Source organism: Channa argus, chromosome 3 (assembly GCF_033026475.1).
Source record: "Channa argus isolate prfri chromosome 3, Channa argus male v1.0, whole genome shotgun sequence".
Taxonomy (NCBI): domain Eukaryota; kingdom Metazoa; phylum Chordata; class Actinopteri; order Anabantiformes; family Channidae; genus Channa; species Channa argus.
In genome coordinates, this window is record NC_090199.1 from 3,765,359 (window position 1) to 3,783,260 (window position 17,902).

General features: G+C 43.0%; 1 protein-coding gene across 3 annotated transcripts; it reads left to right on the top strand.

Moving 5' to 3' along the window:
- The first annotated feature begins 601 nt into the window (after positions 1-601).
- On the top strand, positions 602-16,084 carry LOC137124275 (metal transporter CNNM1-like). Of its 3 annotated transcripts, XM_067499099.1 has the most exons (10): positions 606-2,453; positions 9,758-9,901; positions 10,043-10,183; positions 10,622-10,791; positions 11,140-11,230; positions 12,191-12,336; positions 12,928-13,216; positions 13,451-13,555; positions 13,842-13,946; positions 15,170-16,084. In XM_067499099.1, the coding sequence occupies exons 1-10, from the start codon at positions 1,031-1,033 to the stop codon at positions 15,247-15,249; spliced, it is 2,694 nt and encodes an 897-aa protein (XP_067355200.1). In that variant the 5' UTR covers positions 606-1,030; the 3' UTR covers positions 15,250-16,084. The 3 variants fall into 3 exon arrangements, with proteins under 3 accessions (XP_067355202.1, XP_067355201.1, XP_067355200.1); XM_067499100.1 differs by lacking the exon at positions 13,451-13,555 and having other exon boundaries at positions 603-2,453; XM_067499101.1 differs by lacking the exons at positions 9,758-9,901; positions 10,043-10,183 and having other exon boundaries at positions 602-2,453.
- Positions 16,085-17,902: the final 1,818 nt, after the last annotated feature.

Genomic DNA, 17,902 nt, shown 5'->3' on the forward strand with positions numbered 1-17,902 from the left:
AGCACTTATGTTACATCAGTGTCCTTTAGGAGAAACAGGGGCCTTGAACTTGTACGACTAAATCTTGCTCAGGAAAACATATGCAGATTTGCAGTGTGTTAAACTGGATACAATGCAAATATTTCCAAATTTCTTCAGCTGTTAAACTTCACTAAAATTTTCATTACTCAATAATTAGTTTTAAAGTATTGAAGTTAACTGGACTAGAGAAAATAAGATTACTCAATGGAATGAAGTTTAGAACTGCATAGGAAGGAGACTTGAAGCTGTCGATGTACTTTGCTCTTCCAAGATAATAAAACCCTGACAGACATCCTGGATGTTGAAGCTTCTTTATTGATTCCACTTTTTTGGCCCAACACTGAGCTGCTCAAGTTTTTACTTTGGTAAATTAAGTGGCTACAGGGACGGAACTCTAATTTCATGATTTAGTATTAAAGGCAGAATGTTCTCATCATAAAAGCGACACTTAGAAGTTAACACAGAAGTTTTCTTTTATTTGTCTACGTTGAAAACAACAGAAAAGAAAAGCCGAATTGATTCGTGTTCAACAAGAAGTGTAGATGGTTAAATAGTAAAACCCTTGTTTTATATATCAGTAGAAGGATGCTGAGGTTGGAGCTGCCAGGCAGGAGGTCTAGAGGAAGACCAAAGAGGAGATTTATGGATGTAGTGTAGTTGGTGTGAGAGAAGAGGATGCAGAGGACAGGGTTAGATGTGGTGACCCCTGAAAGGGAACAACCCAAAGGACGAGGACAACAACTGTTTAAACTTGAGAAAATCTTGAGCACATCCTCAAACTCGGTGCTCATTTCTGTAGCACTGAGGCTCATTACAGTAGTTTTCCCTGAGAGCTATAATTAGAAAGTTACGTCACAGTACAGTGGAGGGTGCATCTCTCTCCCTCTCTCTGCACAACAGATCGCCGCCCTACAACTGCTGGTCCCTCCTTTTCCCACATGGACCGGAACCACGCAGCACCACGTGACACAGCAGCCCTAGTCTAAGCGAGCATCTCACACACCGCATCATGGCTGCAGAGGATGCGGCCGCGCGGTACCGAAGCGGAGCCCTGCTGACTCCGTCGCGCCTGCTGCTGCTCTCCGTGTCTCTCTGCTGCCTGCTCCCCGCACCGGCGCTCGGCTTGCTCGGCTTTCGGCCGGAGGAGACCGGGGCGGAGCTGTCCGTGGATGACGGGGTGCTGAAAGCCACCGAGGGGACTCGCTTCATGCTACGGGTTTACTACTCTACATCCCCGCAGAGGCTCAACCGCACCGCGGCCACTCGCGCCAACAACGCCGCGCCCTGGATAGCTTTCATCGAAGAGCCAACTCCTGGCCGAGAGGGACAAGTTCACCCGAAACGGAACATGTGCATGGACAAGAACTCCAGGACCTCAGACATCGAGGTTTTAGGCTCTTTTAAGTCTGCCTCCAGCCAGAACTCTGTTCTTGTGGAGCTACTGGCCAAGGACCTGCGGAGGGGGGAGAAGATCAAATACTACTCCATGTGCGCGTTCGACGGATCCAAATGGGAACATTACCGGACCCGGGATTTCTGGGTTTCTGTGGTAGAGCGCTCTGCTGTCCCGGAGCTGTGGTTGCAGGTTCTGGTCTCAGTCCTCTTGCTCGGGCTGTCTGCTCTCTTCAGTGGGCTGAACTTAAGCCTGCTGGCGCTGGACCCGGTGGAGCTGCAGGTTCTCCAGAACAGCGGCACCGACAAGGAACAGAACTATGCGCGGAAAATAGAGTCCGTACGTCGGCACGGTAACTACGTTCTCTGCACGCTGCTGCTGGGAACCGCGATCATCAACGCCTCCTTGGCCGTGTGGATGTGCCAGATCCTGGGCATGACCTGGCACTCCACTGTCATCTGCGCCTTCGGCATCTTCTTTATTGGCGAGATCCTTCCTCACTCGGTGGCGTCGCGGCACGGTCTGGCCATCGCCTCCAAAACTATCTGGGTGACGCGGCTGTTGATGGTCCTCTCCTTCCCGATCTCCTACCCCATCAGCAAACTGCTGGATCTCATCCTCAACCAGGAGATCTCCAACTTTTACACCAGGGAGAAACTCCTGGAGATGCTGCGCGTCACTGACCCGTACCACGACCTGGTCAAAGAGGAGCTCAACATTATCCAGGGCGCGCTGGAGCTGCGCACCAAAACCGTGGAGGACGTTCTGACGCCGCTGACCGACTGCTTCATGCTGGCCTTGGATGTGCTGCTGGACTTCAACACCATGTCTGATATTATGCAGAGCGGATACACGAGGATACCGGTGTTTGAGAACGAGAGGTCCAACATCGTAGACATCCTGTTTGTCAAGGACCTGGCGTTCGTGGATCCAGACGACTGCACCCCGCTGAAGACCATTACCCAGTTTTACAAACACCCGCTGCACTGCGTCTTCAACGACACCAAACTGGACGCCATGCTGGAGGAGTTCAAGAAAGGTGAGGAGGGAGCATCTAAAGGTAAAACATTTCAGCTCGGGGGAAAAGTCCCGTGTTGAAATGCAGCGAAGCAAATCAGACAGTGCATCAGAAATACAATTAATTTCTCAGTATTCAGAGGAGATAATTTTAACAGACACAAAACGTGTCATTTTCGTTTTTACTCCGCCTCTCTTCATTTCTTTCCCTGCACATCATACAACAGAAGGTTTCGCTGCAGTACTTTATCTGCCACAGTGTGCAGTGTGATCAGCAGCAGTGGTATTGTCAGGGACACGTAGGTGGTACCTGAAGTGTCCTCCTCCAGCTGTAGTGCCGGAGTCAGTGCTGGCATGCAGAAAAAGACATTAATCAACTTGGAGACTGACCGTCAGATGTCTGGTCATAGCTACCATGGCAACATTTAGGTCTCAGAGACACCTGTTAGCAGGTGAAGGTGCAGGATTGTTCATTGTGATGCATTCAAATCTTTGGATCTGTTGCTTGGCAGCAAATGATCTTTAATTGCTGGATAATTGCCTGACACAGCTTCAGCAATTTGATTAGCAGTTTTTCCATAGACTTCACTTTTACATGCTCACGTTGAGGGGAAGGGAAAATGCCACTGTCCTGGAAAGTTGAAGTTGAACTTTTTTAGATTCTTGTTGACATATCTGCACATGTGAACGTCACCATTGGCAGCTACGAGCTGAAAAAAAATGGAGCTCTGTAAATACATTCATATGGTCAAAGATATTCCTGACTGAAAAGATATTTTACAAAAAAGAAAAAAAAAGTTTTCCGCGTTTGTTGAAATTGAAGTTACATATTTTTAAAAAATGCATCTCTTTATACTTTTCCCCTTAAGGGAAATCCAAACACTGTTCCAATACAACAAGTTTGTCAGCCTTGATATTCAGAAGAACTGTCAGTAATTTCTCCAGATGTTAAATAAAGGATAGAGGAGGCTGTGACTTTAAAGTAGCAGGTTTACATCTGGACAAATCAAATAGACAGCTGAGTTACGCCTGTGACTGTGATGCTGTGGGAATGTACACATGCATCTTTGTGAATTAGAATCTCGCTCAGGCTGCACAAGCAAACGTCAGAGTTTGCAGTTCTGCTACAGCAGCACAGCCTCTTCTCCCAGGTGCAGTCAGCCAGCATCACTGCTGTACTGCCCACTTTAAAATGGGTGGGTCGCTCACTGGCCAATCACAGGCCCATACAGCCTTACTGCATGTTCGAGCCCCCTGCACAGTCAGCGTTCTCTGCAGGGTTTGTGGTGAGGACAGGAAGAGGCAGACACCTTGACCGAAGCAGCCACAGTTTACAGGAGACAAGTGACATTCAGTTCATTCATATTTAGTTTAGTTTTTAAATGACAGGATGCAAATAGCCTGAAGACTGTTGAGGGTTTAAAATACAGTGGAATTGCTTCAAGAAGCTTTTTATGAATTTAATGTGGTCAGAATTACTACTCTGTCAAATATGAAATTCTCTAAATGAAATCTTGAAGTGTATTGCTGATTATGAACAGACTATGTGGGGAGAGTGTGTGTGTTCCTGACACCATCAGAGCTGGGAGGTGAGCACAAACACTTCCTGTGTCATTGTGGGATGAGATCATCCACACAGACCGAAGGATTAAAAACTAGTGATTCCCTCAGTCTCGGACAGTTTCTGGCACTGCAGCAAAAAACTGCAGGATTCCTCTTTCATTTCACCAACTAAAGAGTTCCAACTAAAAAAAAAAAACACAATATTAGAAATAACTAGTTTTGTGGCTTTAAATCTGTCAAACTGTATTTAATCTTCTACCTTTACTCTGTAACCACGAACCTAAAACATAACAGGCTGTGAAAATGGATCAGCTTAACTGCTCCTCAACATGTTGAGAACAGGTTTTTTGTAAAAATGACAGCCTATAAAACGTTTGAGCTAGTTGTGGCGCCGACATTTTCTAAAGTTTGAAGCTTAAAACCAGCTGGACGTAAGATGTCTGTTAGAATATTGATTTAGCAACAACTTTTACAAAATCATTTCAAACTCCTACCAACTAACAAATGAAAACTAAATCCTGATTTCCTTCCCTACATGAGTCACGTGACCCGCCATCGTTTTTGACCCCTCACTGTTGGAACTCTTCCATCTCCATTGGCTGTGATGAAAATCCTACAGGTGATGTCATCAGCAGGAGTTTTGTTTGGGTTTTTTTTTGCCTGACGCTGATTTGTTTTGACAGAGGTCAAGGACATGTTTCATACCATTCAAACTGGATCCATAGGAAGCAAGTTGAAATGTTTGTTCCCTTTTAAGACAAACAAACGAGCATTTGAAAGCTCAAAATGCACAACCGTGGTCCTATGTAATGGTAAATAAAAGAATAAAAAACAATCGACAGCTGCATTTGAGAAAGCTACACACCTGCTTTTTAATTTTTAAAAACTCCCCACTTCTGCTCTGCTACCGCTTTCTTGCCCTGCACAACATCCTGGGCAGCATCGACCTGCAGGCTCGACTCCACTGTACATCTGAAGACACTATATCTGCCATTATACCTCTGCGGTCGTTGTCTCCGTGCTTACAGTAAATGCTGTGCTGCCAGGAGTGTGAGCTCAGAATAACTATGCTGCTGTTCTGTAAATACATTGTGCAGTGTGAGCTGGCAGAGTGGAGGAAGCAGAGGAGCATCATGGAAGCTGAGCTGTGACAATAAATGAGCTGCAGCCTCCTAAACGTTTATTAAATTGCAGGCCAAATGACGTGCAATGGGTCACACAGCACAGTTGACTCGGAAGAAGAAATGTATCCGACCAAAAGTTGTTAAAACGGTGATTTCACTACATTGACAGACACCGCAGAGGTTCTGGAGACACTACACACAGGCTCTAAGGCCTGAATGCTGAGCAATGGATCTGGCACGAATGAAATCTGCCAAATACTGTAGCACCTTCCCCACTGTGAGCAATGGCAGAAGTAGCAGGCTGTTACTGGGAACCTGTTCAGTGCCAGGAGAGTCTCGTTTAAACAGATGGGAAGCTGAACGGTGAACATTACACACATGAATCCTGGACTCGAATCTGCTTCTACTGCCAGAAAACTAGAGAAGGACCAATGAGTCCAACAACACAATGTGGCAATTACTGGCATAAAGGGACAAAAGCACTGTCTTCAATCAACTCCTCCATCACCAAGAACTGTTTTATATCATACACGACCCCCCCTCCCTCTCTGTTCGTATCGCTCTGTGGCCTCCCAGGAGGCAGAGTATAAAATATTCAGAGCGCTTTACTTTCCCAGATTGTCTTCGTGCCATCTGCTCTTTGGATTCATGCTGCTTTCTAGTCGTTTCACATCATCAGCTCTAATCCCGCAAACAGGCAAATTAGTAAATGGAAGCACTTTCAGTGAGCGAGCAGTTATTCTCACCATATCACCTAAAAGTCTTTTAAATGTCTTGCTCTGTGGCCATTTGTCTACTTTTGGTCACTGATAAGCTGCGAGTTGGACTCCAGGCCTGGTCCTGGCATGTGAAAGAGGTGGTTCCTGACAAGAACACTGCCTAGAGGGAAAAGACTGGATAGTTTTTCTAACTAGCAAATCTCCATTTGTCAACTATTTAAATAAATTACCACGACTAATTTTAAAACATTTCATTTTTATGCTTAAGTGATGGGAAACTTCATCTCTTATCCAGCCTGAAAATGCTGGTTGTATGGTTTAAATGGCTTTTGTTGATGTGCAAAACTTAAATTCACAATGTGTATTTTATTACATTAAACACACAGCACCAGCCAGCATATCAGATCCTCCTCAATAACCCTCCCTGGTTTATGAAATAACCACAGCTGAGGATGCAGACTAACCACTGCACGCCAAAAATCACACTTTATATTGAAACGCACAGCACTTCAGTTCACTCGTGATCACAACCATTAAAACTGCCACAGTCATGGAGGGAATTGGGGCTGCTGGTTTAACGTAACGGGCAAACAATTAACAACAGACAAAAATAAAAGGACAGTTATTCCACCCTCACAAGACCCAGATCCCACATCTTTTCGTCTGCAGGCCACAAGGGGAAAAAAAAACCTTGCAAACAGACAACAGGAAGCAGTGATGTCACCACTCCACTAATCACTGCAACACAAACAAAACTAGATATTTTCGCTTAGAGGTTAAAACATTCATTTTAATCTCATCATAAAAAAATCATATCAACCCAAAAAAAACAAAATCTATACCTGCTACCTCAAACTTTCCCAAACACAGTAAGTACAGTATTTAAATGCCCCATAAAATGCTGTGTGGCCACACTGTTAATCCAATAAACAACACGCCTTCTAAAAAGCAAATTCGTTATCATCAAAACACCCTGAAACAATCAAAGCTCTTACCAAACACTGAAGTCTGACTCGACACAGCACGGGGCCTCCGATCAAAACACACCTGCTCCTTATTCTGCTCCTCTCCCAATCAGTGGGTAGACATCAGCAGGTGCCACTGATTACACGGACTCCTGAAAGATGGAACGTTTCAGTCCACACACGTTTCTATCTCAACACATTTAACTACACCTCGCTCGCTGACAATAACAGCTTCATATTTTAGTAGAAGATATAAAGTTTGTTGCCACATGTTGGCAATAATTTCTAGGTTTTGTTTTTCGATTTTGTAGGACAGTATGATCACTGTATTCACTTCGAACACATATTTGCTCACCAGGCTTCTTTTGTGCACCTTGATGTAGCTTCTTTTTACGGACAATGACACAAATGATGTTATTCGTGGCTGCAGCAATGGGCTTAGTGTGGGGGTTTCTGGGCTCTTGTGTTATATAAAAATCTTCTTTCACACATTTTTTTAACACACACACGTGATTCAGTGACCCAAGACCTGACCAAGATGTTTTCTGAAGCTCTAATGCATTTGTGTGCAGCCATCAGTCCTTATTTCTTTATAAAAGATGTCAAATCTTCGAGGTCATGGTTCACGTGTGTGGTGGAGAAGAAGAGCTCAAGCTTCAAGTGAAATTCCGGCAATAATTACTGACCATGTGATCAATCATGGCTTGTCCTTTGGAGAGTGGACAAGGAGTCTGCCTCACTCTGAGTCGGAGAACTTTGGCATCTATTGTCAGAGTTTTTAAAAATAAAAACAGGTCAGTCGTGATCTGACCGTACACCACTGTATACACAGATCAGGCATAAGATTATGTGCAATTTAACTAAATCCAATACAGCAGCTCTGTCATGAACCTACTTTGTAAAAGTAGAATACTTTATATTTTCTCAGTTATTAAGTTGAAACTGTCAGGTGATAATTCTACTGTGTTTAAGTCATAGTGGAGTGGTACTGGAGTCCGTTCTAAGAAGAGGTGGCTCTAATGTTTTTGGAAGAGTGTAAAAGTTCAACCCCAAGTTGTGTTGTTTGAGGGAAAATGTAGCCTTTGATGTATGTTGTTTGTTGGGCAGTGAGCTTCTGTTTCAGCCTGTGTGTTCACTAATGTGGAAACGTGACCAACTGTAACTGTGCGACTATATGTGGGATATAGCGACTAAATCCCAAAATATCTGCTGTTAATAGACTGATTGGTTAAGTGTTAAGGAACTGCCGTCATACTTAGAAAGGACTGGGCAGCAGGACGAGGTCGGGCCTGTAAAGGACAAATGGCTGCACAAACAGGGACTTGATTAATAGCAGTAATTAGACAAACACAGAAGGACAAGTTGGGCTGTTTCAAGATATTTGTTGCACACAGGTTCCTGTTGATCCCCTTGTTCCCCTAAATCTCACAGTCAAGAGGATGCTGTGAATTTCAACTCTCGTAGAGAATTGTCACGGGTAGAATTTTAATAGGTGAACTGAGGAAGGTGATTGAGAAAATGCAAACAACCAAGACAAGACGGACGCCTGAATGTGTGATTCTTTATTATAGAAGTATCTGGGAAATTCGCCAACAAATGCAACAAGGCTGATGAGTCTAACGGATTTCTAGGAGACAGGACAGAGGAGTGTGAGGAAGACATCTTGACTGGGACACGGCGCTCGGCACGATGGCTGCCAGTGCTCTCTCCTCTCTCTCATTGAGTCTGTATGGGTCTGTATGTAAGGCTGACCCAGTTAGCCGAATGCGGTGTTGCCTGTAGTGTGTGTGTGTGTGTGTGTGTGTGTGTGTGTGTGTGTGTGTGTGTGTGGTAGTATTTGGCAGGCAGCAAATGCAGAAGCAAATAGAGAATCTCAGTGAGGAAGTTGATTTGTAGCCAGACTGCTCAGGAAGAGCCACAAACAAGGATTCACTCTGTTTTCAGTGTGTGTGTGTGTGTGTGCAGGAAATGCTTTTTGTGCATATTTGTGCACATTTTCAGACGACGAAGGTCACAAATGCAGCACACAACTGCATGTCTGCAGGGCAGCGTCTCATTCGTTAACCACTAAGACACATGCAAGCCGTTGTCTTTTTGTTCCTTCAGCTTCTTCCCACCTTGAATTAGCCCCAATCCCATTTAAGATCCTGTCAGCTGGACTAAAGCTGTTTTGTTTGGTGCACACGTTATTAATTCTTCCATTTACCTTTGGAAACACCGCAAGATTTCACCTCCACAAACACACACTCATCCTGGTGGAGGCACAGCACACTGCACACACCTTATACGGTTTATACTGCCTGAGTGTGTTTGTATGACGGATTGTGTTTTTGCATCCAGAGACTGTGTGTTTTGTGTGAAAGTCCTTCCTGCTGTTACACCGCCTCCATTCAGTTGCTGCATTTACTGAACATCAGAAAACAGAGGCTCCACTCCCACTCAGCATGAATCACACACACAGCTTAGGAGAAACGGCTTTACGCATTTAGATTTACATTGACATCTGGCATCTTTATCCAAAGCAGCTGAGTGACGACACAGGGGGAGAGAAAGGAAAAGGAAATAATCCACAACAGGAACTTTGTGAAACTAAAAAATCCATGGGGGAAAAGTGACTTATTTAGAATGGATTTATTCATTCATTCACTCAGCTGCTCGTTCCTGTCTGGAGCCTTTGCTTACACACATGCTCAGCTGGAGGAAGTCAATTAGAAACCTGGTTACATGGCAGAGAAATCATTTTCTGACAAAAATCTTTCTGTGGAAACCAGGTTTCCTGTTTAAGTGACATTTACGAAAACTGTTACCTGGTTCCATAAGTCCATGTAAATGCACTCATTTTTTCATTTGGATTTTCTGGATGAAAGGTTTTTGTAAATGAGTGTAAACACGCATTTCTTAGCTCTGATCAATATATTTAAAGTAAAGCCCACCTGGCGTGACCTTCTCGTGCAGGAAAGTCCCACCTCGCCATCGTGCAGCGAGTGAACAACGAGGGCGAAGGAGACCCTTTCTACGAGGTGATGGGCATCGTCACCCTGGAGGATGTGATTGAGGAAATCATCAAGTCAGAAATCCTCGACGAGACCGATCTCTACAGTATGTACACACACAGACACACACACACAGACACACACACACACACACACACACACACACACACACACACACACGCCCTGAATTTTAAAAGGTTGGAGATGTACTACAGCTTCCTTTCTCATCTTTGCGTCGTTCTGTCAGCTGATAATCGAACGAAGCGTCGCGTCTCTCACCACGAGTGGAAGCACCAGGACTTCTCCATCTTCAAACAGTCGGAGAGTGAGATGAAAGTGAAGATTTCTCCTCAACTTCTCCTGGCAACACACCGTTTCCTCTCTACAGGTAACATCCAGTCATCTGTGCACTTTAAAGAGCAAATAGGGAAGAAAGGATGAGGATCTTCTGAAATGGGTTGATTTCAGGATGTCCACAGATTAAAGTCCAGGTTTAGACTTTTTTTTGGAACAAAACCTCTTTCATCTCTGAATTCTCACAACCCCAGGGTCTGTTTCAGTTCACAGTTTATTTTCAAGACTATATTGGACCGTTTCTGCTTTGACCTTTACACAGACTCAAAGCAACGTGAACTAGAATTTTCCTTTTTGGGTCAACTAGGCCACGTTGATTTTGCAACATACTAAATAAAAACCAGGACTCCAAATATTTGTATTCTGCTATTTTCCATTGCTTCATAAAAAAAAAAAAAAAAAAAAAAAACTATTGCAAACTCATGAACTCGAGTTCCCTTTTCCATCCCCTGTATCTCCCTCCCTTCATCAGAGGTGGAGCCCTTCAAACCAGCTCATATATCAGAGAAAATCTTGTTGAGGCTCATCAAACACCCCAGTGTGGTTCAGGAGCTCAAATTTGATGAGAAGAACAAGCTAGCACCACAGCACTTCCTGTTCCTACGCAACAAACCGGTCGACTACTTCGTCCTGGTGCTGCAGGTATCTCTTGATCTCAATACAGAAAATACTGCAAAAACACTTCCATGTACTCAGAGAGTTAATCAATGTGGTGTTTGTGTGTCTCTATTGGTTGTGCTTTTTACAAACCCAGAACAAAAGTTCCTTAACGCAGGGGTTCTCAATCCTGGTCCCCAAGGACCAACTGTTGGTCAGCCGCATTAGGTCTGTTCATTCAATCAAACGTTGGAAGATACTTATTCACTTGCACCTTCATCTGAGATGGTATCTTCCAGCGTCGGATTGACTGAACACACCAGGACCAGGATTGAGAACCGCAGTCTTAGAGAACGATAAAGTGTGTCTTGATCTTGATCTTGTTTTTTTCAGGGTCGAGTTGAGGTGGAGTTTGGTAAAGAGGCGCTAAAGTTTGAGAATGGAGCTTTTTCTTACTTTGGGGTACCTGCCATCATGCCAACAGGTATGAATACACATATGCACCTTGTACTTATATGAGAAACCTAACCTGCAAGGCAAACCTCCTCCTTCTCCTCCAAGGGCCCTGACACACCATGTTGCCGGTCAGTCGTCATCCTAGTTTTGCAGTGTGTCCCGCAGCATCTCCATTAAAAGTAGCTACAAAGCATCTGTGGTGAGCGAAACGCAAAACGCGCAGCTGTCGGTTGTTGTCTTTTTGGTTTGTCAAAGCGCCACCTGTCAGCTCAGAGAAAAGTCAGCGTGAGCGGACGAAGCAGTTGTCCTCGGTCGACACTAGTTCTCTGGCGTCGGCTTGGTGTGTCATGGCAAAAACTAGCTTTCAAACTTATAGTTGATCTAATTCCTGCTTTAATCTAAACATATCAACCTATTTCTAATTTCTGAAGATTTGTCACCAAAATGACTTGAAAGAAGGATCGAAAAGCACGAACACACATTCATCCAGCAATAAAACTACTACACTGACTCCATTTCTCCATTTATGTGGTGCTGTTTACATTAATTATACACAGATACACATGAGATGTTTACCAAGGAATTCAAATTGTGCAGGTGCATGAAATAAAAAAAAATATCCTGAAAGAATCAACAGTTTGTCGAGTAAATTGCTGCTTGTGAGCAAATATATGAACGCTGTAGGCACAAACACAGGAGTGTGTGTGTTTGCACTTTAAGAGTGGAAACTGCAGAATAGAGGCTTCCATTCAGTGCATTTAAAGTGCTCTGAGCACTCACATCCATGTCCTTTAACTGCCAAGCTCTTGCAGCAAGAATGCAGCATTCATTAGGTGAAGTGACTGAAATGAATGAAAGCTTTCAGCCACAGCCGCGGAGCCTCCCCCATGCAAAGGACGGCAAAATGAAGCTGCATTCCTAAGCCCGCTCCTGATTTGATTTACAATAGCAGCGAGCCTCGATGTTTGATACAATCCTTCCCTCGCAGTCCACAGATCCCCCTCCCGCAGCAGTGGATTGGACCGCTCCGAGTCCATGCTGTATGGAGGGAGCATGAGCCAGCTGAACGGTGGGGGGAACGTGTACCTGCCGGACTACTCCGTGAGACAGCTCACGCATGTGCAGATCGTCAAGGTAACAACAGCAGTCGTGCACGCAGACGGGTGAATGCATGAGTGGGGAAGCATTACAAATGCACATGCTCTCACACACACAACCAAGAAGTTAAGACCCAGTTTATTCTGTTTATGAGTCCAATCAATGCTAAGCTGACCTGAAGCTGCCCTGATGGCACCAGTGTGCACATACACCGTGCTGCCCGTATTATTTTATTTATATATTTATTTATATTAGTTTTTACAATATTCTTTTATACATATATTAGTATATTATTGGTATTTTAGTATTATTGGCTTACTCTTTGTAGGTATCCAACTATTACATAATATAAATGAATTAAATTATACTAAATTAATGTAATTATACATGTAACTTAGTCTACTTTAATTTGCCAGGGCCAAAACTCTAATTCAATACCCAGAGGACCTGGTCATAGTTAATGCTGAATAACTGTTTTCATCCTAAAGAGAAACAGGAGATTTAATTAATTTAAAAATCAGTTATATGTAAATGTACTCTAGTGGACATTTCCACATGTTTGAGAAAATAACTGCTCCATGACGAACGTGTTCTGTTCTCCCAAACCTTCCTCTACTCTCGTGTCAGATTTCCCGGAGCCACTACCAGAACGCTGTCACCGCCTCCAGGATGGACATCTCTCCTCAGACACCTGACGCGGACGCCCGTCCCACGGAAGGCAACGGCCTGTCCCTGGAGCCTCCGACGGCGGCGTACGGGGCCACGCTGATGCCCCCAGAGCACCACACCACCACCACCACCACCCTCAAGCCTCCCCCGAGGGAGCTCAGCCGGCCTGGCTCGGCGAGAACCCGAGGACAGCAGTCCAGCGTCCCGCACAGCACCTCGCTGCTGAACGAGAAGAACCACATTGTGCGTAAGTAACTGGTTCGGCAGGAAATGGCAGCTGACATGAGCCCAGTGAGCTCAAACTGCAGTTGTTTCAAAAAATTGGGTTAAAAACTCAGAAATGAGAGGCAGAACATGAATGAGACTTCAACAAAAAGTTTAAGTTTCACTTTGCTCGACTGGTGACTTTGGTGATGTAGACACTCGTTTAAAGACCTTGGATTTGGGTTAGCGTGTGTGTGTGTGTGTGTGTGTGCTGCAGGGAGTAAATCTGACAGCCAGAAAAGTCCCAGCGATTCCGTGTTTCTCCGGATGGATGAGATCCCCTACATCAGAGAGGACAGATCTGAGATTGATCCACACACAGGTACAGTTTATATTTACAGCTGTTTTTAGAGAAGAAGTCTGATCAGAGCTTATCAACAGTGATCATATTCATTAATTCTACCAGTGACACACGTCTCGTTTCTGCCTCGACTTTTGATGTAAAATTGGTAGCTAACAAGTTTGCAGCAAGTTACCACCAGTTGTTTGGCCGAACATCTTTAGTTTCACCTTGCTTATAGACTTAGCCCAGAGTCTTACAGGCCTTTAACCTGTCCTCCATTGACGGGGTCCATCTCTCTCTCTCTCTCTATCTCTCGCTCACTCAGACATGGCCTCGGTTCCCATAGAAATGGACTCGTCTCCTTTCATCAGCACCCTGTCCCTGAGTGGCTCAGAGGACACACTGGGCAAGAAGCTCCTGCTCAAACTCAGTAAGTGAGACACACACACACACACACACACAAACACACACACACACACCACTCATTCAGCTACACTTTCAATTGCGTTCTCTTGGCTCTGATTCACATGCAAACTCCACCAAGCTGTTACAATCACACTTCCTCCTCCAGGACCTGCCTCCTAGCTAAACATACATCAGTATTTTGGACTTGCCTGCTCTGTATTCTCATGCTGCAGTCTGCAGGAGGGTCTGCAGTCAGACTAATAATGTAGTTTCATAAAGAAGACACAGTATGTGTTGTTATGTATAATAACAGTATAATGTAACCTGAACGCCCCGAGCAAAAAGCCTGTCAATTACATCTGTGAGTTAATGTTTATAATTTTAAAAGAATTTTGAAAAGTTCTTACAATATGCAGCAGCACCCAGCCCCACTCCAACCAATGATGCCTTTACTTTAAGTTAATTTAGGTATTTAATTATTCAAATTGAGATCGGTAAGAACTAAGCACCCAGTCTTATCACTGGTAATACCACAGATAGATAGATAGATCAAACATCTGTATATTGGAAAATCTCTTTAAAATTTAAAAACCTGTATTTAGAAAATGGCCAGCAGCATTATTAGAGCAACCTCTGTGTTTAATCGCACCTTAAAGGCATCGCAGGAAGCTTCATGGACCCTCTAACACCACCTGACCACACTGCACTCATCAAATAGGTTGGAAAGATGTTGGAAACTTTTCCTCTTTAAAGAAACGGTTTCAAAGCTTTTCTCAAAGTCTGACTGAAAGTAAACACAAACTAGGTGTATTGTAGCAGACTGCATGGGAATTTATGTTCCATTCAAATCAACGTTATTTATTTTAAGAAGTTAAAGGTTCCTTTGACTTCCCTACATTAAAATATCTCTCCACTTCTCACTGAAAATTGCCTCCAGATGACATCACATGGAGGAACCTTTAGTTCAGATTATGTCATCTTGTTGCTCTCACTATGGAGTTTGTAATCATGGGCAACCATCTTTTCTTGAGCTCTACCAGATGACATCATCTGAACTAATGATGCAAAACTCCTCTGGGTGATGTCATCTGGAGGAGTTTTTCAACTAGAAGCAGAGAAATATTTTAATAAAGCGAAGTCAGAGGAAAGTAGATTTACAGCCTAAACTACAGCCATAGAAAGCAGGTTGAAAACTGGTGAAGTTGCCCTTTACCTCTTAGTAACTGTTATCTTGTCTCATCTGCTCAGGCCATAAGAAGAGGAAAAAATCTCGTGAAGGAGAAAAGACACCAGAGGACATTTCAGAACAGCCGCTGGTTAAAACCTGACAGAGGGAGTGAAACAGAGGTGAACACTCCATCATCTGATGGTTCTCTAAGTTGTTTGTAAAGACGATGTGGTTGGTGGACTACCAGTTTATCAGAGTTTTATCTGAGAACACACACACACACACACACACACACACACACATTATGAGATGGACCATCAGCAAGAATGTACTAAACATGAGGAGGGAAGACACCATTTTAGTACAACAGGAAGCAGCTTTGCAGAAAAATGCATTAAACCATAGCTTCTCACCTGCACTGGTTTTTCAGGCTGATGCTTGTATGCAAACGAATGACAGTGAATGTAAAAGATTTGTAGAAAAAATTATACGTTTTTATATAATACAAATATCCTGATCACTTCTCCAGAGGAGCAGAAAGGAAGAATGATGCACAGGTAATGTATGATAGACACCAAAGACTGGTTTGCTGTATTCTAGTTTACTCTTCAAAAATGCACAGGGCAAATCTTCTCAAACCGTCCTTTGTTTGGTAGCGTTTGATTTGAAATGAAAATGTTTGTTGTCTGCTAATTAGACCTTTAGTGTGATTGTAACAAGCTGCTGTAGAATCGCTAATTTCTCTCTTTTATATCTGTTATTTATGTACAGTCATTTTAAAATCCAGATTAGGTCTGAATATCCGCTTTTGGCGAACATGTGTCATCGAAGTAATTCAGCCAAAAGTTGTATCGGCGTATATGAAACGCTGTAGCATGAAGGTGATACAGTCATGTCAAAAGCTAGTACACCTTATTTTGAAAGGGCAAAGAACATTAACATAAGGTTTAATTCACAATAAACAGTTATGTATATTTCTTCATTAGAAATTGATTTTTAATCCATTTATCGAGGGGCATGTAAACTTTTGCATTATTTACATTTTTATTTTTGTTATGATAAAAAAAAAACACGTATTAGAAGACTGTGCATGTTTTTAAGTTAAGTTTAGGTTTAATATGCATTTCCCCGAATGGAAACTGCATGTAGGTGTTTTATATTAATTAGAAAGAAAATCAGTTTTACTCTTTGCCTTTTCAAAATAAGGGCTTAGACAGTGTATTTACAGCTATTTGGCAGCAGTTTATGGAGCACACAATCATAACATGGCAATGGACACAAAGCCAGGTGCCATGTGTTGTGTGGAAGAAGTTGATCTGTATCCAAACTCACCAGGCCTCATCACTCAACATCAGTGCTGCTTCTCACTATTGCTTCTATGGTGGAGGCTGTTATAACTACAGACTAAAGCCGATTTGGTTCGACAGTTGTTCCATATACTTTTGGCCATCAGCTTCTCGGTTTGATGAAGATGACATGGTCTGAGATTCCTGTCTTTGGGTTGTGTGTGCAAACAAAGGTTTATACCCAGTGACGTTTATGAAGAGCTGACACATTAAAGAAATAGTTCAACATTTTTGTCAAGTTTCCTTTTTCATTCTTTCGTTAAGAGTTATAATTTCCACATCACTCCAATGTCTTTGTGTGTAAAGTGTGGAGCCAGAAAGTCATCAGCTTCCTTTAAAATGTTAAAGGGTTTATAATATTTGCATTTTTAAAAGTGACGTGAGCAGGATTTTGTGGGGATTTAGCGATGAGCCCCCCCACTCGTCCCTTTCCAATAAGGAGAGAGTCTACGACATCCATCAGGTGCCATATTCATTTTTACGACCGAGTCGAGCAGCAATACGTCAAGTGACGAGGTTACGTCAGGTGGCCTTATATATTCAAAAAATGTATTTAGTAAAAACTGTAGGTCATGGTCTACATGTAAGTTAATGACCTTTACCGTTTCCTTTCCTGCACTGTGGCAGTGTTTGCTTTTGTTTGTCCATCCTGGGCTACTGTAGAAATATGGTGGTGCAGCATGGCAGCCTCTGTGAAAAGGGACCATCTCCCTATGTAGCTTCAAAAGACTTGTTCTAAGCTGAAAAAAAAAATGTTAACAACTATTGTTACGTCATGAAAATCTAATAAAATGTAGACACTGAATATTTACCCCCATGTCTCGTAGGTGGCTTCATAAACCCACGTTATTAGCAGTTCTTCTAACGTCTTCCACTTTGTTGTCCCGCCCACAGCTTTGCTCTTTCGGCTCTTATCAGTGTGGTTTAAAGCTGGAAACAATCTGCTAATTCTGCTGTAGAAAATGTCAGAACTATATTAAAGTATGTTTTCCAGGCGACTACAAATGGGTCGAAATAACACATTTATATTAAGTGAATGTGTAATTAGGCCACTGTCCAAACTATGAGGTGGAAATTGCTTGTATTTATGTTGCCTCCAAGTCAACAATTAATGAGATAAATTGATTTCATATTTTAAAACATTACAAATAATGTGTGTTTATTTACTTTTTAGGCACTTTTAGACTTGTATTATCACATTTTGGAGTTTGCACAAAGACGCTGGTTAATAGAAGAGCAGCTTTACGTCTGTCACTTAGCTCGTGATAAGAACCCAAATAAAGATCAAAGCCTGATCATTTCTGCACCTGGTTTGATTCAACAGAGTTCAAACTTTCAGCCAGGACTGGAAGCATCTGTGTTCATGTCAGCTACTGGTGAAAAGGTGATAACAGTTTCTCTGCATTATCAAAGTGACTGACAATCCACCTTGTTATTTACCAACTTGGTATTCAGTGGATTTCCATG

Coding starts and splice junctions, on each gene's coding strand:
- LOC137124275 (XM_067499099.1), top strand. CDS start 1,031: ATGGCTGCAGAGGATGCGGCCGCGCGGTACCGAAGCGGAGCCCTGCTG. Junction 9,902..10,042: donor CGACGAGACCGATCTCTACA/GTATGTACACAC, acceptor TCGTTCTGTCAG/CTGATAATCGAACGAAGCGT. Junction 13,217..13,450: donor CGAGAAGAACCACATTGTGC/GTAAGTAACTGG, acceptor TGTGTGCTGCAG/GGAGTAAATCTGACAGCCAG.